This window comes from Sphaeramia orbicularis, chromosome 17, assembly GCF_902148855.1.
Source record: "Sphaeramia orbicularis chromosome 17, fSphaOr1.1, whole genome shotgun sequence".
Taxonomy (NCBI): domain Eukaryota; kingdom Metazoa; phylum Chordata; class Actinopteri; order Kurtiformes; family Apogonidae; genus Sphaeramia; species Sphaeramia orbicularis.
Genome location: NC_043973.1, coordinates 21,210,466 through 21,235,353, shown reverse-complemented (window position 1 = coordinate 21,235,353; position 24,888 = coordinate 21,210,466). Strand labels below are relative to the sequence as shown.

General features: G+C 38.0%; 1 protein-coding gene across 1 annotated transcript in view; it reads left to right on the top strand.

Annotated features, from left to right (window-relative positions):
- The window catches only part of ece2a (endothelin converting enzyme 2a), a 97,563-nt gene extending 73,415 nt beyond the window's left edge, over positions 1-24,148 (top strand). Inside the window, exon 4 of the mRNA XM_030160929.1 lies at positions 23,668-24,148. Coding sequence (XP_030016789.1) covers positions 23,668-23,958 — 291 coding nt within the window. The 3' untranslated portion in view covers positions 23,959-24,148. The remainder of the gene's footprint in view (positions 1-23,667) is intronic.
- Positions 24,149-24,888: the final 740 nt, after the last annotated feature.

Sequence of the window (24,888 nt, the reverse complement as noted above, 5' to 3'; positions counted from 1 at the left end):
ATAAATCACATAGGGTTACTAAACTCTAAATCTCCCTGAAATAATGAAAAATTCATTTAGTTTAGCATTTAGTAGATTGGGTGAGAATTACAGCAACTAAAACAAAGTGATGAGGACAGCATCTGCTACTGAATCACTTGTTTGATACGTGTAGATTTGCTAGTATTATTTGTATTATGTGTGGATGAAGACTCAAAGCAAAGCCTGGCCAGAAGATTACTGCCAGCTAGAATGCATAGAGATAAACAACACAGGCTTGGTAAACAGTGTATATGCTCTTCCATATGAGGAGATTGATAAATATGACGCATTCAGTGACAATTTGTGCTGTCAAAATAACAGCTTTCAGAAATCAAACAATGAAAACAGTAGCAATAAATACAAACTAATTAATTAATATGCACCGTATGCATGTCAGCCTGGATTTTTTCAATTATGTGCTTAGTTAAATCTCACTTTTCTCACAGTGTAGTCCACACTTCCACCATTTTCTGTCTCTGTCTCTGTTCTCATCACTGCTTTAATGTGCAGTTGCGCCTCCTCCCTCTTTCTCATGCAGTACAGTCACACTACACTGATCTCAAACCCATCACTTGTTCCCCTGAGCTCGGACCGCCAGGCTGTGAAGGCTCTTGCACATACCTGGTGTATAATGAGACAGCAGAGGCGTAGTTAAAGAACAGTTTTATGATCTAGTACTTAATTAGCACTGGTTGGGTTTGTGTGAAGAACTACCAGCATTGGAATAAGCCAGGTGTGTAAACGGTGCCAGTTTTAACAGAAAAGGACGAGCGCTGCTGTCTTCTAACAGGTCCAGAGAGAGATGTTCTGCAGTACAGGGGCTGTTTTTGGATTTTCTGTCTAAAATCTTTGCCAGACGTGTTTATATTCTGCAAACAGCATCAACCACTGTAATGTTATCAGAGCCACAAGGTGAAAAAACAGTCTTATTCTCAGTTCTTCTATATTCAGACTGGTTGTATTACAGGAAAGAGAGAAGGCTGGGTAAAATATGGCTTGTGTATTACAAAATGTATGACTTTATTGGCTTAGATAAGACAGCCCATTTAGTAGCTATAAGCATGTTAATGATCTGTTAATCTCCCTGGACCTATTTTTAAGACTTATATACAAATGATATATTTACATTTGATCCTCAATAAGAGTTGATGTCAGTTGTGAAATAGTTTCTAGTTGGGCAACAGACCATCACAGGCTGGCACAACGCCTTCGAAACAGCTGATGTGTCATTTCATCTGAATGGAGGAACTGTCACTCTAAGCAGGACTGATGTGGCAGCAGAAATTAGCATCAAGATTTGTGGTTTAGGAATCAATCATCTACTTGCAAATATTTCTGGGGCATATCAATAGCACAAAGAGAGGCTCAGCTTGCTCTCTCACACTCCCAGAACTTCAGGAATAAATTAGCTAAAGTTGTTTTTTTTATATATATTTTTTCAGGTTGTTATGGAAACTAGCCTGCCTACATTTGCAGCAGTCCTGTGTGCAGAATTTCCCACCTCTATACTGCTCTATAATCATTCAGTTTGTAGATTGCAGTATCCAGTATTACTGTTACTGCAAAAATGTCCTGCCTACATTGTTTTTTCATACATGATAAATTGACCTTTTACTGTGATTTCTCCGTCAAGCACCGTCTTAAATAAATTGGTTTCCCTCAACAGGCCTGTTGGGTCAGAGTAAAGCTTTACTTCTCTCCCTCTTAGAAAGGTGAACACAATTTACTTGCTGCACTCACGAGTAAATGGGCCTCGCTCTAATGCCAGGCCAGATCAAAAGCCTCAAGATTTTCTTGTTAGGCGAGCGAGACAGGGAAAGCAAAGACCCATTTCTGCTTTCTTGTAGGATGAGTCATTGCGAGGTCTCCAGTGGGTTGAGACCTATGGGGGAAGAGTCCTTCTGAGCTTCAGCCAGGAACGTTGGCTGATACATTTTTTAAACCAAACAGCACTCATGTGGCCAATGCAGACGGAAAACAGGGACGCATTAGTTTAATGCATCACTTAAACTACAATGCCAGTTTCCACCACAGGAGCCTTACCAGGCACCCAGGAAATATTATAGAAACTGAGAAGAAGGTTACTTTCCGAAAAAAAAAAAAAAAAAGTCCTGCAATGGGTTATAATTTTAATGATTATCTCTGCAAAGTTTTGACATTGCTCATTGAACATTAAACTGACTTACAAGTAGCGCAGAGCTGGAATACTCAAGTAGGAAGTCATTGGGATCAAAGATCATAATTTACATGGATGCATTTTAAAAATAAAGTTGTGCTTTTAAAATAAAAATATATTTGCTTTATTTATATGTAGATACGGTATGTTTTAAATGCACAGTATGTACAGATATCTGTTGATCAAAACAATAATAAGACATAAGACATAATAGTCGATATGACCATGAATTAAGGAAGGGTCACTGGACATGTTGTTTTCACCACCATTGCCAATGAATATCGAGCCAGTTCGACTTGAGATAATGTGTTCAACTTTTATTGACATTTTGACGTGATGTATATTCATGTTACGTTGGTCCATTAGCTGCTAGAAATGTTAAAGCTGCAGGAATTGACATCAGGGAAGGGGGGCAATGCCAGAATGTGAAAGTACAGTTCTTCCTTCTGCTGCTTTATTCTTTCAGTCCACACTGAAAGACAAAGCACACATGTCTAAGAATACCTGTGATTAGCCAGAAATCTGCATCACAGTGTTGATTTTCTACAGCCTGAAGACACAGGCAAAGAGTGGATGTACAAGTCTAATGTACTCTGAGACAGGTTCAGTATTCTGAAAGGTCATCATGGAGTTTTTTTGCCCAGTGACACTAAAATACTAACAGACTCTGCAGCTTTGAATGAGTTTTTTTGGGTATTTCTGCCTAAAGGGGATATGACACCAGTGAAATTATGGATTTTTCTGACTTTTAAACCAATAATGTGATGTGTAACAGAGGTCTAATAATTTTTTGATATTCTATTATAGACGTGATGCCTACTATTGCTTTAAAAGGCATCAAAACCTCTGAATTGCCTAACCCGTCAAGATAACAGCTGTTCAGATTAGTTTTGTAAAACATGGCCCCAGTGCCAGTATTGTGATATACAACATTTTTTTGAGTCCCTGTAGCCCACTAGCCTAATGAATGGACTGTGTGTGCCGCTGGAACCACCACCGGGCTATCCTGTCCCCCTTCCTGTCCCGGGGGAGACCCCTTCAGCAGACAGACACACTGGCCCATTTCCTCTCCCTTTTCGTCCTCCCTCCTCCTCTGCTTCACTCAGCTCTAGCTCCCTCCTCCAGTTGCTGCCAAACTCTTATCTCTGGCACGCCATTAAAAAAAGACAGTTTGAATTATAAGACTTTATTGAACAGTCCACAAAATTAATCTCTAACCTGATTTCTGGATTTGACAGAAAAAAAATACAATGATTGTTTTCAAACCAGTGCTTAACTTCTCATGTATTAGCTACTGTTTAGATAGGGAGCTCCAAGTATTACTAAATAGAGACAATAAGTAATTATCCAGCATCTGCTGATACTAGTCTACCCACACAAACTTAATGGATAATTACATATAAGTGCAAGTGAAGGTTTGATAAGAGTAATAAGTGTCCCGGGCTTTAAAAGGTAGTGTTAGATTTACAGACTGAGAAAACAGATTCATCACAGGAGAAAAGGGAGTGAGCCAAAAGGAGGGAAACTCCCTCCCTCTTTTTACTCCTCCTGCTTCTAAGCCAAACGTGTCACTGTACCAGTGCTCACGTTTTGCTCTAGTTTCTCTGCAGCTCCAATTCCTCTGAGTTTTGCAAATCTTTTTTGAACTGTTCTGAAAGGCAGATGAGTTTATTAATTACACATTCGCTGACTCTGTGCCTTCCTCTCCAAAATTTCTTCACAGTGTTTGCATCTGTTTTTCATCATGCTGCACCAAGAATAGCAAACATTGCCTAATTAATGTAGCATATTTGACCAGAGTCATATTCGGCTGTGAATCATTTTAGAGGAATCTTCACAGAAGTAAACACAAGGAATTTTTTTTTTCTGTTTCTTGAACACATGCACAGGCGTTGGAGAGCACAGGCATGAAAGGCAGTGCAGGGATGCTGGGAGCATGACAGTGGGCGGGTGTGGGTGTCTGAAGTGTGTCTCTGTCTTTCTCCGCCGGTGTGAAAAGTAGTTCAGTAATTAAACCGAACCTTTCCCTGGTCTCCAATGGAAAGAGAAGGCAGGAAGGGTGAGGGAGGCAGCGAGAGGGAGAGGGTGAGATAAAGAAGAAAGGAGAGATAAAAGCCAGAGATGGTTATTTTTGATGAAAAGGAAAGAGAGAAGGTTTTAATTTTAGCTTGGCGTGCCGGATTGCCGTGAGGGGTGAATGTAGTGGCTGAAAATGAAGATGTTGATCGGTTAGACAGGCGTCCACACACATGCACAGGCGCGTAACACACACGTTAACATAATATTTCACAGCATGGGCACACTTTGGAAAATTTGCCTGAAGGCAGGAGTTTCCCTTATCTTAAGAGCAACTACTGCACCAAAGCTTGAAAATTTCTTCTATGTTAAAAATGTGCTTTGTAAAATGCATCACCGCTGACCCAGTTCAGTGTCATGTTCACTGTCAAAAATAGTAATGCCTCGTCTTTATTTCGAATCCCTGCTCTCACCTGAACTCAACCCTGTAATTAGGCTGCTGACAGAGACTTTCCTAAGACAACTGTGCTTGTCTGCACTCTGGAAAAAGTCAAATCCCTGCGAAATGTTGTTGCCTATTTCAGATGTAAACATTCAGTGTAGTTTTGTGTTGTTCGAGCTGTTTCTCATATCACTGCTGCTCATTATCCAAACTTTCTGGCGTTTTCCTTCCCCTAACGATGGCGTGAGATGCACTGCTCGGCTGCCTGGTGTTTTTGTTTAGAGAGGTGTCCCATCCTGACCTAAATATGTTACCATGACCAACACTAAACTTTTGTCTCCATGGCAACGTGCAGTATCTGAGAGAGAGAGAGAGAGAGAGAGAGAGAGGGATGCGCCTATTTGAAAAACTGGATGTTGTTGTCGTCCTACGGTCGCTCAAGCCTCCACTGACAAGCCCACACAAGTTGCACTCAGATTTCTATCAGATAAGATCTGTGTGAAGGCAGTAAAGCCAAGATGTTCATAATCTATATGTATGTAGACACACACACACACACAAACATACACACAAACACAAACACAAATCCAGCAAGGCAAAGGTGGATAGATGTTGTGAGAGAGGAAAGGAGACAAAGTCTCTGATGTATAATTTATCAGTGCAGTGGGTGGGCGGAGAAGATGGGGTGTGAGTCGGGTGAGGAGCGTAGCAGAGAGGAAATTCGGAGGGAGGAAAGTGGGTGGGTAGAATGGAGGAGGCAGGGAGTGGGAGGACAGAAAGGAAGATGGGCAAAAGGGAACCCAACACTGCTCCTCACGTTTTCACCGTTATCCATCATTATGCCAAGTACTGTAAGGCTTCCGATATGGAATGTGGCTCTGTATAAATGAATGTGTGTGGATCAAATGATGCATATTTATTAGGGGTGTTAATCCTCCCTCTACTCACAGTTTGATGAGATTAAGATTCACCTCTTAATAACACGGATGCACTACATTTCTTAAACCCGATTTTCCTTGAATATATAAAAAATAACTACATACATCAGTCAATATACAGAGCTGCAGCATCAGTGTGATGATAATCATTGCAAAAACAAGACCTAAATCCCTTCTGCAGTGGATTACATTTAGAGGTGGGACTAGTCACTCACCTCACAGTTTGGTTCATGTATGATGTCTGCATCTTGATGTATCTTTGCATGGAAAAATCCCCTCACCTCCAATGTGCAGTATGAGTTTTTGTTTCTATTATTTCAAGAGCTGAGGGTGTTTTCATTCATATCAGTTTTTTTTTTTTTTTAGAAAAGCACTGCGGTCTGTGTATCATCAGCCCACTTCAGCAATTAGCACTTGTACAAGCACAACTCAAGCTTTTTTAGGGCAGATGGTGCCTTATAGTATTTGCACATTTGGCCCTTCAAGGCAGGAGCTTGGAGGGAGAGGAAGGGGAAAAGACAGAGAGAGGGATGGAGGGATGAGCGAAACAAAGCAGGCTGTTGCACCCCTGGAGGGGAGAGTACGAGAGCAGATCTGCTTTGTTAGGAGGACCGCTGTTGAGACCTCATTCCCTCATCCCTCCTTCGCATCTTTATTCTCTCTTCACCCCTCCTTCCCTGTTCTTCCTCTCACTCACTCCCTCTTCTTTTTTTCATCTCCTCAAGACGTTTACACGTTTTTATCATCCACATGCCTGGCTGCAGGCTACGGGTGAGGTGAAATGGAAAGGAAGAGAGGCGGTTGAAATGCACATTCCTTCAGGGAGGGGGAAGCTGCAGTGAGGGGGTCTGCAGAGCTACATGAGACCAGTAAACAACCAAGGAGAGGAAGGGAGGGAATTTATAAAAGATGATATGAAAATATGACCTAAATAAAAAGTGCACCTCCTCCCTGCTTTTTCCTCTGTCCCAGTTCAAGAATGTGTGTTTGTGCAGATTTAAGGGCCACACAGACACAACACAGGTATGTGTCTACATTTTTGGTGTTGTGTATTTTGTTGTGTATGTGTGGGTGTACAGTATCTCTAAAGGAGGAGGAGGAAGATGGTGTCCGTACTGGTCTGCCGTTCAGAGATAGAACTCTGTTGTTTCACATCCCACTGATCGGCTCCACCTCACCCACAGAGTCATGTGGATGCGCACAAACATGCACGCACATACAAAGCATCCACCTCTGCTTTTCCCGGTCCACCTCCGAAGCACAACCTCCATCTTCAGGTTGAGAAAAAGACACAGGCTAATCAGTCCTGAGGTCCATCTAGGGCAAGGGTGTCAAACTCATTTTAGTTCATGGGCCACATTCAGCTAAATTTGATCTAAAGTGGGCCGAACTGGTAAAATAATAACATAATATAGAAATAATGTCAACTTAAAAATTTTCTCTATGTTTTAGAGTGAAAAAAGTAAAATTAAACAATGAAAATGTTTACATCTACCAACTATCCTTTCAAACAATGTGAATAACATGAACAAACTGAAAAAAAATAAGTGTAATTTTTGCAATATTATGCCTCACTTTATCATTTCCACATGTTTATTATAACTTACAGATCACAGTGGATCTACAGATACACAAAACATTTAATATCAAGCAGAATATTGTTAAAATTTTACTTCTCAAAATATTTCAGGTTGTTCATATTTGTTCAGGTTATTCACATTTTTTGTGAAATTAATCTTTGTTTTAGTGTAAATACATGAAAATATTTACATTTACTAAGAGAGAAATTTGAAGTTGTGAGTATTTATATGTTATTATGATTGTATTTTACTGGTCTGACCCACTTGAGATTGAATTGGTCTAAATGTGGAACCTGAACTAAAAGGATTGTTAATATCTTCAGTGTAATTTTTGCATTTCACAACTTCATCCCTAGGGCCAAACTGGACCCTTTGGCGGGCTGGATTTGGCCCCCGGGCCACATGTTTGATACCTGTGATCTAGAGGCATGACCTAGGTTAGTATAGATATTTTTGTTTCTGCATATGACGTGAATCTTATGACCCACTACATGACTGCTTTTTGTTTCACTTCAGTGTATATGTGGCAGACATACTTGATAATGTGTACAGAAAGAAATTTCTTCATTAGTAGTGATATTTAGGTATGACGTGACCCATAATTGCTGCCAGAATTAATGCCATCAAAATGAATATTTCTATGATAATATTTCTATTTATGAAGTAAATACCCCCATTCTTGAATTTATTTGGCAAAAAATAACCTAAACTATGTCAGTAGTTTCACAGAGATCTATAGATCAGGTGGCGTGGCTTTATTAATTCAGCAAATGATCGAAACTTGAACTAGTGGCTCAAGTTGACATCCTTGAGGCTCCAAACTGGTTGACTATGGAGGCAAACTCAGCCCACTTATCTTTAATTGAACAATGTGTTGCATCCTATCATTTTAGATATTACTTAGCTTAGCTTTTAGTCACTCACCTGAGCACCACTCACAGCAAGTGATATTTTTTCCATATCTTTAGTGTATTTAGTGTATCTTCATTGTATCTCCATCCTTTTCTCTTAACCTTAAAAATATGATTTGAGTTGGGAGTTTTAAGAAGCTTTTTTGTGCTTTATACTGTAATGTTTGTCTGCCTTGTGTATAGTTTTGATCATTTTATTACTTTCTGTTTTATACTTAATGTTTCAACACTTACTTTGTACTGCAACCTTTGAGAGTGGCTTAATAAATAAACCTTACTGTTTTTTTTTCTGGTAGGGGCTATGTTACAAATGTGGATGGTGTGAATGGTGGTCAAGTTTTTTCATCTTCAGGGTCATTAGATAACTCCAAACTTGCAATTTTGGACTAAACTCAGATCTCTCCAGATCCCCTGACGACTTCATAAACTCTACCCAGATTCTCTTGACTCTATAAAAGCTATCTGAGAGGCTGATCTGGAGGAAGTTATTCCAGGTGATGTGTGGGATGTTTTATTCAATGCCAGATTCTGCAAAGCGCCCACTACACCAACACTTGACTTGTAAAAATATTTGAGGAGGTGTCTCCGTCCGGTGTCAACAAACCCCAAAGTTTGTGCTACTTATTCTGGCATTTTTTGGCTAGGCATGATGGGTAATCACTTCATTTGCCTTTCTTCTCACCTTGATGCACCTGTCACTCTGGAAAAGGGCAGTCTGGACTCATCAGAACCATCATGACCTTTTTCCATTGAAACACAGTCCAGTTTTTTGTTCTTTATCAAAGTGATGGTTGTTTAATAAATAAGAAGCTACAGATGAAACAAATCTGAATGAAATCCAGGTGTTGACAGTGCATATATCTAAGAAACCAATAGATTGTCCATCTTATTTCCTTTTGACTAATTTGTTGTAAGTTGGAACCACCACCCCCCCAACCAAACCAAAACTACCATTATCGCCCTTGAAGAATATTGTCTCTCCAGTGATTCCAGACTGGCGTATCGGGTGTCATGTAATGTGTTTACTCTGTCTCAGTTTGTCACTACAGTCACCTGTGGTCGCTCTAATTAACAAGCTTCATAGATGTGTGTATTGATTCGGTTTGTGTTGTGTATATGTCATGTTTTGCTGAGGATATGTGTGCCATGGGCAGGGTGGTTTGGGTTCTTTTTACAAGTGTTAATTGTTATTCTGTCATTTTATGAGTAAAATCAACAAAGAAAATAAAAAGAAAGACTGAATTGCATAGTGCTGTTTTTCCAGGTCACTAGTTAATGTACATGATAATGAAATATATATATATTTTTTTTGTATAATAGTTTCATTATATAATCATGGGCCCCAACCTTTTTTCTGTCTCAACGGACTTTGTAATGTTCATAATTCCGATCTGATGATGCTATGGCGGCTATGAGACCACAGATCCATGACTGTGTCCAGTGGTTTCGTACAGAATGAGATTCAACAAACGCCTTATTTATGTTTTCCTGCAATCTGGTCCATTGAATCTATTTTAAGAATAATCTAAATGAAATGAATTTATTGTTGCTGTTGATTATTTTGATACAGTGATTTAAATGAAGAAGAGTGCTAATTATTATCAGTGATGTGCGAACAATTTTACATTTGTCATTTACAGGATTTTATTGCGTAAATTTTTTGTCTGAGATTTCAGATGTCATGACATGACGGCTGTCACAAATGATTTGAGAAAGTTTGTTGACAAAAGAAAGACAGCAGGGATGACAGCGTGTGCACTCAGGTCCACAGAAGCCCCAGCCTTACCTTTACTGCCTGAGATGAACCCAGATTATGTCACATAAAGGTCCTTCGGAGTGAAATAAGAGCCCAAGATGTGACCACTCGCAACCTTGTCCTCATCTGCAGTTATCAGGTTTACAGTATCTGTACGCAAAACAGAGCTCACAGAGGAGCCAATGGAGGTAAAAATGGATGAGCTGCAATACTGTGGCTCAGCAAGGACAGGAAGACAAAGCAGTGAATGTGAGAATTTGATGATACACACCTGTATAAAGAGAGGAAGATGAAATGTCATTCTCCTTGGATCGACAGCTTATCTTCTGTCAGATTAATGTGGGAAGGTCAGGCAGGGACTTCTGACATATACAAAGTTAATATTTCAAAGGTTTGGAGAACTTCATCTGTTTCTTCCCTTTATACCAAACTAAGTATTACCAGAGGGATCACAGCAGTAGCAGCATTTACAAAGCAAAAATCACACTTTAACTTGTCAAGGTGTTACATCATCACTTTGGTTTGTCATGTGTGAAATACATGTTATACGTCCTTATGCTTCAGCAGCAGTAGCAGCTGTGACCTAAATCATTCTGCTTTTGGGTCGTCCATCCATCCAACCCATTCCCATGTACACAATATCTCAGGAACCCCTTTTTTGAATTTCGTCATATTTTGACTCAAAGAGTCACATGACTTATGTTGAACTGAATAAACACTAGTGGTTGATGATCAGAGTCACTGTTACCACACAAGGACATTTTTATTCATAACAAAATTGTATAAAAGCAAAGGTGAAAGTCCAGCGTTCCAGGGTTGTAGCTGTGGTGCTACACAATGGAACAGAAAATTAGGTTTCACTTAAAGCTGGGCAAAATGTTGAATGAATTTGATTAAGGTTTCAATTTCTGGCAATTGTGAAAAATAATTGCAAAAATGAGATTATTCTTCTAGACACCTCTCTTGCAACATATTAACAGTGAATGTTCTTCTTTAGTCACATATCATAAACAGTTTTACTACTTAGTATTTGTTAATCAAGTTTTGTCTTTGGTTCTTATAGGCAGAAAACAATTACAATTGTAAATTGTTCACACTGCAATTTTTTTTTGTTCAATGTCGACAAAAGTTGTTTTTTTTTTTTTTTTGCCACATTGTGCTGCTCGAGTTTCACTTTTTAAGTTCTTTTACAACAGGGAGAATATAGATAATAGTCACTTTTCCATTGAACCTCAAATTGTGCGAATATAACTTGCGCATAAAAATTTACCTAATGAAAAAACAACAGTTTCGCAAAAACTCTTGTTTTTCAATTAAAAGTTTTTTGCGCTGGCAAGAGGTGGTTTTTCAGGCGTAGCACAGTTGGTATGTCACGCAAAACTGCAATGAAAGACCTTTTTCTGCAACAAGAGTCCGGGTGAATAAAAAAAACGGATGTTGACAGACATTACAACAAGCGAAAAAGAACAGTTTTAAGAGAAACATGGCGCGATATGTGGGAACACACCAGGAAACTGAATCATTTTTTAATTTAGTACAGGATAAAGGGGTAATATATAATAATAATGAATATATCTGTAAATCAACACAATATTTATGTTCGTCACCATGTTTATGGAATGACTTCTCATGTCATCTCGTGATAATAAATAAACAAATCATTGCATTTGTGATTTAATGGAAATGCACTTCCGTTTTTTCAACATTTAGTAAATATCTGTAAAATTTTGCGCATATGTCCAATGGAAAAACGACTAATAAAAAAAGACTGGAGGGAAAAGGCAAAACCATGTTGCTGCTTTGTTTCTGTTCTCAGTATAAAATGGTGGAAAAGCCATTTTGTCGCTGCTTGATGATGTTGCATTGGAACGATATAATAACTACTTGTAAATAAAAGTTGTGTTTTTCTGGCCATTATTCACCATATCTCAGGAACAGAAGGAGAGATTGTGACCATATTTTACATTTGATCATGTACTGAATTGGTGGCACTAATCTTGGGTGCATACAGGGCAGGGTGCCTCCTGTTCCTCTGCTAGTCCATCACAGGTTCATTCATTGGTTTTGCTGACTCTGAGTTTCAGATGACTGTCACTGTACCACACAGTGAAGCTGGAAATATTTAATTGAAATCAAATATGTCATTAAGGTGATGACTTTATACAGCTTATTCTTATTAACAGGCCATCTGGAAAGACATGAATGTAAGCCGATACTTGATTCACAACTGATGCAGTAGTTATTCTATTTTCAGAGTATTTCCCAGTGATACCTGTGCATATGCAGTAAAAAAACGTTAATGTCTAGGACTTTGGTTCAGCTTTTACTGGCACTGCAGTGATGCATTCATGCAGCTGATGGGTCTTGGAACAGGACACTGAATGCTGACCAGCCCCAAGGACAGAAAAGTAACAAGGGTATTTTCCTTCTGGGATTTGCAGTGTAATTTTAGTTCATATAATTTTTTTTTTTTAACAATATTTTTAAAGTTCTGAAAATGTCTGAGGAATTACCCAGGAGGATCCTTCAGGGGACTTTTAACCTGGATATCATATTACCTCTCTGTTGCAGTCAGGTCACTTAGACACTAGTTTCCGTCACCATGTTGAATAATTCAGAAGAGACCGTGATGCTTTGTGTGTGTGTGCGTGCGTGTCCATGACGTCCATAAGCAGTGTGCATGTTGCAGGATTGTTTCATCGGGATGTGCCATATGTTGGTTTATGCTGTGCGGTGACAGAAAAATGTCTATTGTTTCACATGACACTTTGTTGTTTATTTCTTTGTGTCATAAATCATACTCTTCATGGCAGCGTATTTTGTCATTTGGACGCTTTTCATTCACCCGTGTGCCATGGATGCAGGCAGGAAACTTGCACAAAGGCAGCGCAAACAAACCTGTTTACTGTGACTGAATCTGACAGCACGGGGTAATTCTGAACAGGCGGAGGACGCCGACCTGCCAAGACTTATGTCGGCTGAGTGTGGTTTAAAGCCTGACATGGACCAGGAAACCCTACTGTACAAATTATACTGCAGAACAGTCACCACGACAGAATCAAACACGTATATTATTATATTATTTTGGTTTTTATTATTATTTTGGCTTTTATTTATTTCCTCAGTAGAGCACTTTAGTCCACTGTGGTTGTTTTAAAGTGCTTTACAAATAAAGTTGGATAGGATTAGATAATATTCCCTTTTAACCCTTTCATGCATAGTGGTCACTACAGTGGACAGTTTTTCTACAGCTGTTCTCTTGTATATTCATGGGTTTTGTTGTTTTAGTTCCATATCAGCCAACACAGTGAACGGTTATGCACCATCTCATATACTGCAATTCATACAATTACTGTAACTTTGCTGTTTTTGATAAACCTGATCTGCAGTAACATGTTTGAGTGTAAATCAGTTGCTTGTTGTTGTTATTAGACTGTAATTAACAGGGGTTTTTTTTAATAAAAAGGTTTTTTTTTTTTTGCATATTATCTCCATGAAGTGAGTAATAACTAGTATTAGAGTATGTTAAAATGTGAGAAAACATCAGTTTTTAGCAGCATTAAAAATGTTTTTTATTTCATAGTTTTCACACAGTATATCAGTAAATACATATTTCTTTGCTTCAAAAATTAAACACATGGTGTCCAGCTGAGTGGAACTCCATGAAAAATAGGTATAAGAAAATAAGAATAAGATATAAGAAAATATACATAAGAAAATTTTCAATTGCATTGTTTTTTTCATGCCTAAAGAGGAATAAAAACACTCAGGAAAAAAATCTTGATTAACGTTCTCATAATTCATGGATGAAAGGGTTAAAGCCTGTGCCTCTCATTATTTCTTTGTTAGCTCTCTGTACTTTATTGATAATTACTGTATGTTTATGACATCCTTAACCCATAAAGACCCAAACAGCAACTGGCGACCAAAACCGTCTACTGATCTAAATATTTAATACCTGTTGATCCATTAATCCTATCAATACATATAAATAAATGGTGTAAAATGCAGTTTGTAATCCTTTCATGGTCATCAGATATGACCCATTTGGACGTTCAGAGGCTCTGTAGTTACCATGGAAACACTGACATATTCTATTACATTGATTCACCAGTAAAACCCATAGACAATCAATGACAGTGGATGGAGACACTTGTTTTTATATTCTGTTATTGATATCTTTGCTGAAAAAAATCACTTTTTCTTCAGTTTTCTCTGTTTCTGATATAATAACCCTCAAATTTAATCTAAGGTTCTATGAACATCTGCATGATGAGTAAATTAAATACAGGAAAATACATGATTTTTATTGAAAAAATACAAAATACAGAGGGTGAATGGTGATAAATCATTTGAGAAAGGTGAAATCTAAAGAAAAATGTATTTGGGAACTCCGACAAAAGTAACACTGGCTCTTTACGGGTTAATTGTAAACAGGTGAAAAAGAATCAAATATCAACAAGTACCTTTGATTTGTTTCAGAGACTGGACGACATAATTCACTGAATATGCTATGCCACGATATATGATATGATATATGATTGTTCTTGGGTATGAAATTACCTCAGTTGGCATATGACATCTCTGTCATTTGAGCAGAGTGTGAGTGTGTGAAGTGTTTTCAGAGTGGTTTCCTCTGTCCTCTCGGAGACGCTCTTGTATGATGTGTTTCCCAATGTCTGACGAGGTGGATGGAGTGAAACTGACTCACTGTTTTGAAGATGCTCTTTCTGTTTTTGAGTGTTTAGGTGTAACACATATAGGGTCGGCAGCTATACTTCATATTGATCTTGGTCCAGACTTGTTGCAGTGACTCCATTAGTTTTCTTTCCTCCCTATTGGAGTTAGACAGGAGTAGAATTACTGCTGCTACTGGTTGAATCTGAAAAATGTCTCTTCTCTTTCCTGCAGGTTAAACATCTGATTCATCTGTCGTACCAATCAGTTCAGAGCACATTACTTTCGCACTATCCTGTCACTGTTGATCCATTATCATTAAAATACTGCAGCTCTGATGTGTGGGCGGATGATTTACATATTGTAGTGCCAGAGTTGTTGTTGCTGTGTGTTGACATACATACAGAATGTGTATACATGAGTCACCACACTCAATGCATCATCCTCTTCCTTCTTGCAAAGATTTGCAGTGTGTACAAACGTGCCATGCTGAGTGTGAGAATCTGGGTCAGTAATGTATCCTGCAAACACATTAGTGTGATGTGAGACTATGTGTCATTTTATAAAACAAGATAAAACATCACAGAGTTGAAAAGGAATTGCACACCAAACATTTAAGCAGACCTCCAGAGCTAAAGCAGACGTCATGATTTGTGCTTGAATGACTTGCTATAGCTCGTTGTCGTCTTGGGTTGCAGTGATGCCAGTCCTCCAGTCACCTGTGACATAAGGGTCTGGAGTTACACAGCAGTGGTACAAGGAGCGCACCCATACATCTCAACGTCATGAATAATGACTGAGGGGGTGAAGTCAGCATGGTGCTTCTTGTTGATTCCCTCCGGAGGTCTCCACCTCCACTCTGACACCCCTTCAACTCCAGCAATCTGACACGAAACAGCTCCCTGTCCAAACTGTCATAATATACTTTATACATACTTTATACAACAACAGTGGACGATACAGTCTGCTCCTTTTTCTGCACTGGTGTTGTGTGCTTAAATGAATGAATCAGCACTTCTGTTGCCTCTCACACACACGCACACACACACACACACACACACACACATAGTTACAAAAGGTACATTGATTCCTTTAAATTACCAGATTTCTTAACACAAACAAAATTTAAGACTATAGAGGTTCAGTATTGATTGTTGTGGTTGTACCTACTGTTACCAGACAATTGGATTGAACACCTATGGGGGATGCTGGAGTATGTTAGACAGTGCTCTATTTCAGCATCATCAAATAGTAATAATGAATAATAATGATAATAATTTGCATTTATAAAGCACTTTTCATTCAGCGGAATCTCAAAGTGCTACAGAGGGAAGACAGTCCAGTAAAAAAATAAAATACTATATCAGGAATAAAAGACTAAGCAAATAAAACAAAGCATCATGGTGGGCCATAAAAAGCCTGTCTAAACAGGAATGTTTTTAGCCCCTTTTTGAAGGAGTCCAGTGACTGAGGAGCTCTGAGGTGGTCAGGGAGGGAGTTCCGAATCAAAACACTAACAGAGGGAATATCTTTTGGATGGTGCTCCTTCCTCCACGCAGACTTTTACAATCCATGCCAAGGACTACTGAATGTGGACATGGTGGAACAACACCTTACTAAGGGTGCCTTCACACTTACATCATTTGGTCTGGACTGGCAGATTGTCCAGTTTGTGTGAAGCCTCCCCCGGACCATGATGCGGACTAAACACTCAGTCTTTGTTCTGACCATAAGAAGTGGTCTCAGTCCAGATCTAACAGAAACATGATGTAATTCAGGTTTAGGATAGTTTGGCCTTTCACATCAGTTGCAGGAGGTTATGCAGAAAAAGAAAAAAGCTAAAGAAAAAAAAAGGCTGGATGAAAGTACTTAAAAACAGGACTAATGGTTGTGTAGCTCACTGACATGTTCTATCAAGAATCAGCAATAAGTTGAATTTACAAGGCTGTCAGATTCTGGTGCTGTGTTTGAGTTCTGCGGTCTTGATGCAGGAGATCTATCTCCCAATGGAAGTGGGTGGTACTTGCACTGGAGGATAACTCAACAAATTTAATGAAAGTCCATATATGACTTCATATTAGTGCTCAATAGTAAATATATTGATATTTGTAACCATTTCCATGTTTTAAGCCATCAAAATATGGCCCAAATAATGCTTTATTTTTTTTTTACATTTTTTAAATTTTTAATATTTTATTGTTTAACTTTTAAAATTTTACCACACAAACATTTAGAGCATATTGTCACTTTTCATCTTGTATATTGTCTACTTTTTCCATTGATCTTCACGTGTTGCTTGAGTGAGGCAAATGTTTAATATTTCCAAAAATTTGTAAAAAAGAATTTCAAAATCAAAATTTTCCAAAACTGTGAAAAATCTTTGTAGACATCGTCCCAAAGAAGCCACATATAAAATCTGAAATGAATCCGAGCAATAATCTCATATGAGATGTTTGAAGAAAGTGTTAATGACAATGATGAAGAAGATGACGACAACACTGGACATGACGTCTTCACAGCAGCTCATTTCCTATTGGGCGGTGAGCTAAAAATGACAACATTACCAGTCTTCCAACATTAGTCCACGACCCAAAACTTTAGTAAAATCAAAATACAGGACCAAATTCATACTATTTAAACAAAATAATGAATCTTAGTGATTGTCACATCTGTAATTTGTTTGCTCTGATATTTAGTATGTATTAGTATTTGGTATTTATTTATTTGCACATCACAAACAAGAAAAAAAAAATGAAAATAAATTATCATACAAGTAACACCATTGTGGAGGAGAGGATGGAAGGCAAAAAGGCTTATATATAAATACCTCCCCGGAAATAAACAACACACAAAAGAGAAAGAAAGAATAAAAATACTACATAATTAAAATAATATATATTTTATATATATTAGTATTTGGTATTTATTTATTTGCACATCACAAACAAGAAAAAAAAAATGAAAATAAATTATCATACAAGTAACACCATTGTGGAGGAGAGGATAGAAGGCAAAAAGGCTTATATATAAATACCTCCCCGGAAATAAACAACACACAAAAGAGAAAGAAAGAATAAAAATACTACATAATTAAAATAATAATAAAAAATAAAAATCAAATGATATAAAAATGAATTTTTTTCATACTAGTGTCTGGAAAATCCAAGCAGATCAGCTGCATCACTATAAACTAAGAGCCTTTTCTCCACTTATTGGTCAGATGTGTCTGTAGTAGAAACAAGAAAGTAAATACAAGGTAAAGGTCTTGAGTTCTGAACAAGTGCATACAGGATTTCTTTGGATAAAACATTGATATGCACTTTCACAATGAGCCGCAACTACTCCTCATTGATGTATTATTAGAACAGGATGCTGAGCTAGGAAATGGTGACTGTTCTTTCCAGCCAAATATTGCTCTCTAGCACATATGATAAAACCACAACACTCCCATAGGTGTTCAAGTGGATGCTGTGCAACCATACCAATCAATACCGCATCTTTCAATTCCTGGTGTTGAGAAATCAGGTATTGTAGGGAGTCAATGTACCTTTTTGTAACTCTGCCTGTGTGTGCGATGACTAGAAGTGCTGATTCATTCAAGTTTAAGCACACATCACCAGCTATGAAAAAGGAGTATATAAATTTGTTTGCTCTTTTGTTCTTGTATGAAGTATAAAGTGACAGTTTGGACAGGGAACTGTTTTATGTCAGATTTGTGGAGGAAATTGTATTAAGGCTGTTCTGGTGTTTACTCCAGTTTCTCTGATACACTCACACTGCAAAAATGCAAGCTACTACACTTTCTGCAGCCTGACAGATCATAATAAATAAATAAATGATGTTGATGTTGATGATAATAACATACCTTTAGAAACAATAGTTTTTATCAAGTGATTTGATAGACAAAGCAAAATGAGACACTTGGATAAGGACAGAACTTACACAAAAAGAGAAATAATACAGGTAGATGTGCAGTGGTAACAATAAATAACTTAGATAATAATTAGAAAAGAAGAAGAAAACCTTTAAAGCAGCAAAATCATCAAATTCGGGAGTAGTTCTTGCTCAAATTCTGATTCAAGTCTGATGATGTTCCCACCACAAATAAACAATTCTAGATTTAATTCGGGACCTGACCAAGACCAGCTCTTTACAAACATCTCAGTGTGTTTTTTGTTTGTTTTGTTTTTTTTAATCTGAGTGTGATTCCTGCCCAAACACATCACACCCCAGGGCGAACAAACCAGTTTGATTTCAGCAGCCTAAAAAAAAGTACAGGTGTGAAACCAAACTTAAAAGCCCTAGCTTCCACTCTTGTCCTCCTCTGCATTAAATTTCTCATTTTACCCCACATCCACCGACCCTTCCACCATCCCTCTCACTTTGCTCAGTGTCACAGCACAGAGTGAATAATTCATATTCTGCTGCTTTCTGTTGGAGATGAATCATGTCAGAAGAGCAGGATACACGTGCCCATCTCAGAGCAACTCTTCTCTCCAGAGGCTCTGCTATTTGTGTTGGGTGCACACTTAACTCTGCCACAGCTTCACTGTACAGACCAGAGCTACCCTGGATGCATGACTTTACCATCCCAGCATTCATGACAGTCACACATGAGCGCTGCTTCAGCTTCTCCACCTTCAAAGCCCAGGCAGAAGCCGATCACAGAGCTTCTCACTAGACACTCATACTGGATGGACTGTGTTATGAGTAGGGCTTCAGAAACAATCCAAGAGGATGATAATGTGAAGTACATGAGAAACAAGGTGGTAGTTTGTTGTTCAATTATTAAGTGTATATATCTGATTGAAAGTATATCCATTGTAGGAAAATTAGTTTATATGCCGCACATTTTTTCAGCTGTAGCCTCTTAAACCCGGCTGCCCCCTCTGTGTTACCATGGTAATGCCACCTAGGTGTCTTCATGTTTTCTTTGCAATAGAAGTGTCAGAAAATGTCTTTTTTACCAATTTTTTTGCACCTTTATTTTCAGGAAGAACTCAGCTTTCAATATCTGACCATTAATTATCATTATTACCTCCACCAAGGAGGTTTTGTTTTTGCTGGCGTTGGTTTGTCTGTCTGTCTGTCTGTCTGTCTGTGTGCAAGATAACTCAAACAGTTATGGACGGATTTGGATGAAAATTTCAGGAAATGTTGATACTGGCACAAGGAACAAATGATGAAATTTTGGTGGTAATCTGGGTGAGGGGCACACTGATCTCCTTTGGTGGAGGTCTGCGCTCTCTGAGTGCTTCTAGTTATAAATAATAAATGCCTAAAACAGTGTGTTTTAGTAAAAAAGAAAAATATGACTTGAAGTTTTTTGCATATGTATTATCAGAAACAAACGGAAATGTCCATAATGAAACTTTTTGAGATTGCAGAAATAGGCTAAGCTTTTAACCATTTTACATCAGCTCAAACATGCTTTTATTGTCTTAAACATTCAGTATCCATATTATGGCTTCATATTTTTTGTTGTTTCCAGGTGGGTTTTTTTTAGCCTGTGTGGAAGTCTCTGAAACAGTTCCTTTCTGCTTGCAATAGAGTCCATAAAGTGTTAGATAGTGTCTCAGATTCTTAGCTCTCCAATGCCGTTTGAATTTTGTGGATAGCGCAGACGGTTCAGGAGTTACAGTAATTTGAATGTAGTAAAGTGCTAAATGCAGCGCCGGGGAGATTGCTGTTGTTAAAAGGATCTGGGCTGTAAATAAATCATATATACAGACACTGTAAATATTCCTTCCAGTTAATGACCTGTATAAATGATTGTTGACACATGATTAGATATAATTGCACAACTATCACCTAAATGGGAAGTTTTGTTGCAATAAATTACATTTAGGCACCTGTGTTCCCAAACTCCTGCCTGTAATCATTCCCTTGCATCACATAGAATGTCAGGTTTGTCGTATTAAAGACAAATAGAAGCTGCTTAGTGCTCAGTGTACTGCAGATCCTGTCCCTCCACTCCCACACATACTTCTGTCTCTGGAGAACTTTCCTGCCAAACTCTATCTAAGACTGTCTCAGCATGCCTGTGTTTAGATCGTTCCTCATGTTGTGTGTGTGTGTGTGTGTGTATGTGTCATGCTTGTCTGATCACTAACTGTGCAGAGTCTTGTGGAGCTTACCGGGCCCCAGTGAGCACGTGTATCTCACACGAAGGAGCCGCACACAGGGATAACAATGAAGCCAAAGCAACAATTATTCATATGAAGGGACCCTCACAGTTTTCATGCTGTCACTGCATGTTATGGCACTGTGTGGCTAAGCAGGTGTGGGCAAGAAAGCTCAGTGTTTAAAGTCTACTTCAGGCATGTATGTTCTAAATGGACCTGACAAGCAGTTTGTTTAAGGCGGAATAACTCTTGGAATTGACTATTTTTAAGGTTGCTCAACCTTCATTTGTGCCCTTTCTGTAAACCTGGATGTGTTCTAAAACAACACATCTTGTTAAGTGTGTTTCCATCACAAAAAATATGATATATGGTATTATTATGCTCAGGTGAGACATCTGTGATCTCTTTCTTCAAGGTTGGCTTTGTCATTTCATTATCCCAGTTGTCCCATTACGTCAAGAATAGAATCAGTCAACAGATGTCTAATTTTTTTTATTATTTTTATTTTTTTTCTTTCTTTATTGGAGGTGAGACAAAGTCATTATTTCATACCTCAAGTCTGGGGTGTGGAGTCTTATTAGTAATTGTGCATTCTCATATTTAATGTTTTCCTGAATGGTAGTGTTTAATCAAGCATCTGACAATAATCCTATTTACAAGCTTATGATAAATGATAAACATTTGCAGACAAGATGCCGAGAGCATCCATTTTCTCACGAAAAGTGTATGGATCATAATTTTGTAATTTGTAAGTTCAACCTTTTGTAAGTGTTTTAGGAGACATCACTTGAGATTCTGTAAGATATTAACTATAGCCTGGAAACAACTAGTCTTGTATTATTTTTGAGAGACACATGCATGTTTCTATTGTTTATGAACAACAAACTATGTAACAACCAATTTATCAAATTAATTTTGACCAAACAAATGTATAAATGTGCAGATACTGGTGCTCAGTTATTAATATTCATTGTACCATCCCCTTTGATTTTGGATTAAACACATATATCTATCTTATGTTCCATTTCACAGCAGGTATAGAAAACATGCTAACTCAAGTACATGTTGGTTAAATTCCCTGTAGACCATGAATGAGACCACTGAAGCATGAATAGGTCAGTGTATAGGTTTTAGTTACTGTTCCAACCTGCATCATCAACAAGACAATGACCTGAAACCTACAGTTGTGAAAAAAAATTATTCGACCACCCTTGTTTTCTTCAATTTCTTGTTCATTTTACAACAAACTACAACTAAAGGTACATTTGTTTGGACAAATATAATGATAACAAAAATAGCTCATAAGAGTTTAATTTCAGAGCTGATATCTAGCTATTTTTCATGGTTTTCTTGATTATAACTAAAATCACTTCAGTTCTTACATCAATAGCTATGGCATTGTACTGCCAAAAACAGTGCTTTTAGACATTACATGTTTTCTTTTCTGTCTGTTTTAGTCACATGATACACACAGGACTTAGTACTTGATTGCATAACCATTGTTTTTGATGACTTTTGATGGTCTAAAAAAATTTCCAGGTTCTGTAAGGGTTATTTAGAGAGAAAACAGTTGAATGGAGTGGCCTGCTCAGTCACCTGACCTAAACCCTATTGAACTGGTTCAGGATGAATTGAATCTCAAATTTGACACTAGAACACCTTTGGTAAGTTTTACAAGAGACTTATTAAAGTATTTCAGGTAAATGTTTGGGAAAAACTAATTCTCTAGATGCTGGTTAGATTATGTAAAACTATTATTTCTGCTGTGGGAGGACTTATCAATGAAAGCGGTTTTGTACCATTTACAGTGTACATTTATGTATTTGTTTGGTCTAAATCAATCTTCATGCTGTTCAGTTTCTTACTGTAAACAAAGGACCATGCATGTGTATGTCAAAAATAATGGAAGACTAGGTGTTTCTAAACTTTTGACGGGCTTTATCTTCCTTCCATAGTTTACCTCTGCAATTTATTAACAGCTTTCTTAATTTCTTTAACCGTTTAACCCCTAAAACATTATTCCAGGTAAACATGCTGCTGTGAATTTGCGTCTGTTTCAGTCTCATAAAAGCTGCTGTGACTATGTGCTTGTGTTCCTTTTCTTCAGTGATTTTGCTTTACTTGTGTGTTTTGGGGTCAAAACAGGGTGGAATAACAGAAAAAGACAGAGAGGAGTTGAAGTTTGACAGGTTTTTACAAAATAAGGCACTCAGAATGTACATCAACAAGAAATTTAGGATGTCGAACATGAACTGTGAAATGGAACACACTGAACAACAACAAAGATTTGAATTTTGGCCCTGTAGTTTTTATTTTGGGGCTCTTTTTTTCTAAATCAGTCCAGCTGCTTTTTGGCACCCAGTTGAACTCCAAAAAACAGTAACATAGTCAAAACAGTAAAAACACAGTAAAAATAAATAAATGAATGAATGAATGAATAAATAAATGAAAGAAAGAAAATCTCCACAACACTGTAAACAACAGGCAAAACAAATAAACGACAAGGAAAACTGTGTAACCAAAAAAAAAAAAAAAGAAGAAGAAGCCCAAACCGTTTATTTTTTATAGTGGGTCGGTTTCACTCACTGCTCTGTGTTTTACCCCCCATTCCACAGGTGTTAGGGGGTGTACTGAGCATGCTCAGATGTCTGTGGAAAGAACAAGGGTTTATTCTATTAGCATAATCAATTTTTTTTTCATAGTGAGCAAACGGTTGAATTTTTATGAATATTTAAAATAAATCATATATTCAGAATGCTCACCATGAACATGTCAGGGGTTAAAGGGTTAAACACTTTGCTTTTTTCACAGTTTTGTTTAAGTTCATCCCCCATAAAAATAACTAGTTGGACCATTTTCTATTCTGGTGCATGTGTATGTGTAGTACACTGTTAGCTTCCTGTAGCTACATGTTATGTGTGTAAATGATCCTGGTGTTGCAAGTTGTGTTGATAGAGGGTATGTTTGTGCACTCAGTCATCACATCTAAATGTCTTCTTTTTGTTTTTGTTTGTTCTGTTCCCAGATTAGCCGCTGCTTGAAGCCTGGTGGACGTTTTGTCTCGGTGACTTTTGCTCAGCCCTTCTTCAGGAAACGACTCTACGCTTGCACCGAATACAACTGGTCGATCAAACACTACACCTACGGAGATGGCTTTGAGTATTTTGTGTATGTACTGACCAAAGGAGAAGAGCTCAGTCCAGAAGACGCAGCCATAGAAAGAAAACTACTGGAAGATAATGAAGCCACGCCTATTAGCATCACCACGACGCAGAGGGATGACAAGGAGGACTTCCTGTCTACCATCAATTTATAGGATTTTATCGAGAAGATACTCCAGACACTTCTTTGCGCATGAAGCTAAGAAGTGTGCACATGACGTCTGGGGACACCTGATGATCATACTTATTTTGGAAACATTCAGCAGCTCTTTATGTTATTTTATTTTATTTTTTTTTTTTTAGCAGAAATCACATAGGATATCCAGACGGGAATCAATCATTCAATACTTGATTTATCCCTCACAGAGCCATAATCACTCCTGTATCTTCAATGATCAGGACACAATGCACAATGCTGTTTTTTTATTAACATGTGCCAGGGAGGATCCTGTTTTTAAAGTATTTTTCTATGAGAATGTACAGTTTGCAGCTGCTGGTTAAACCAACCAGGAACCTTCACAGCCTCAGGTGTTGGTCATGTCTGCTGCAGCTGATGAACACCTGACAAACCACAGTTCACCACATGAATACATACATCCAACAAAAACAATATTACTATAGGGGTAGGGGTATAGAGGGTATGCACATGTCACTTCCCCCCTGGGCCAAGCCCCTCTAAGTCAGACTGAGTGGCAAAAACCAACCTGCTCAACATGATGGAGTATAGCAGTAAACACAGCGAGACCGGGAAAATGTTGAATATAAAATCAAATTAAAGACAATTGGACTGGACATGGATCTGTACGAGCTACCAAAGAACATGTGGTCCGCAAATATTGACGTGGACAGAAATCATGTATCCTGGTTTCATGGTTTCATCATTACTGACAACCAGGGGTAAAACTAGGCAGAGAACCAGCTGATCCAAAGTGCATTTACAGTAGACCGTGTACTGACCCCAGTGAATATATGCATGATCTACTGGTACTGAGGAGATTTACGTCTAGTTAATACCAAGTACTTTATACAACACAGATACTACTGCTGTGGACCAGCAGGGGACCACTGGATTCTGGGAAATTATG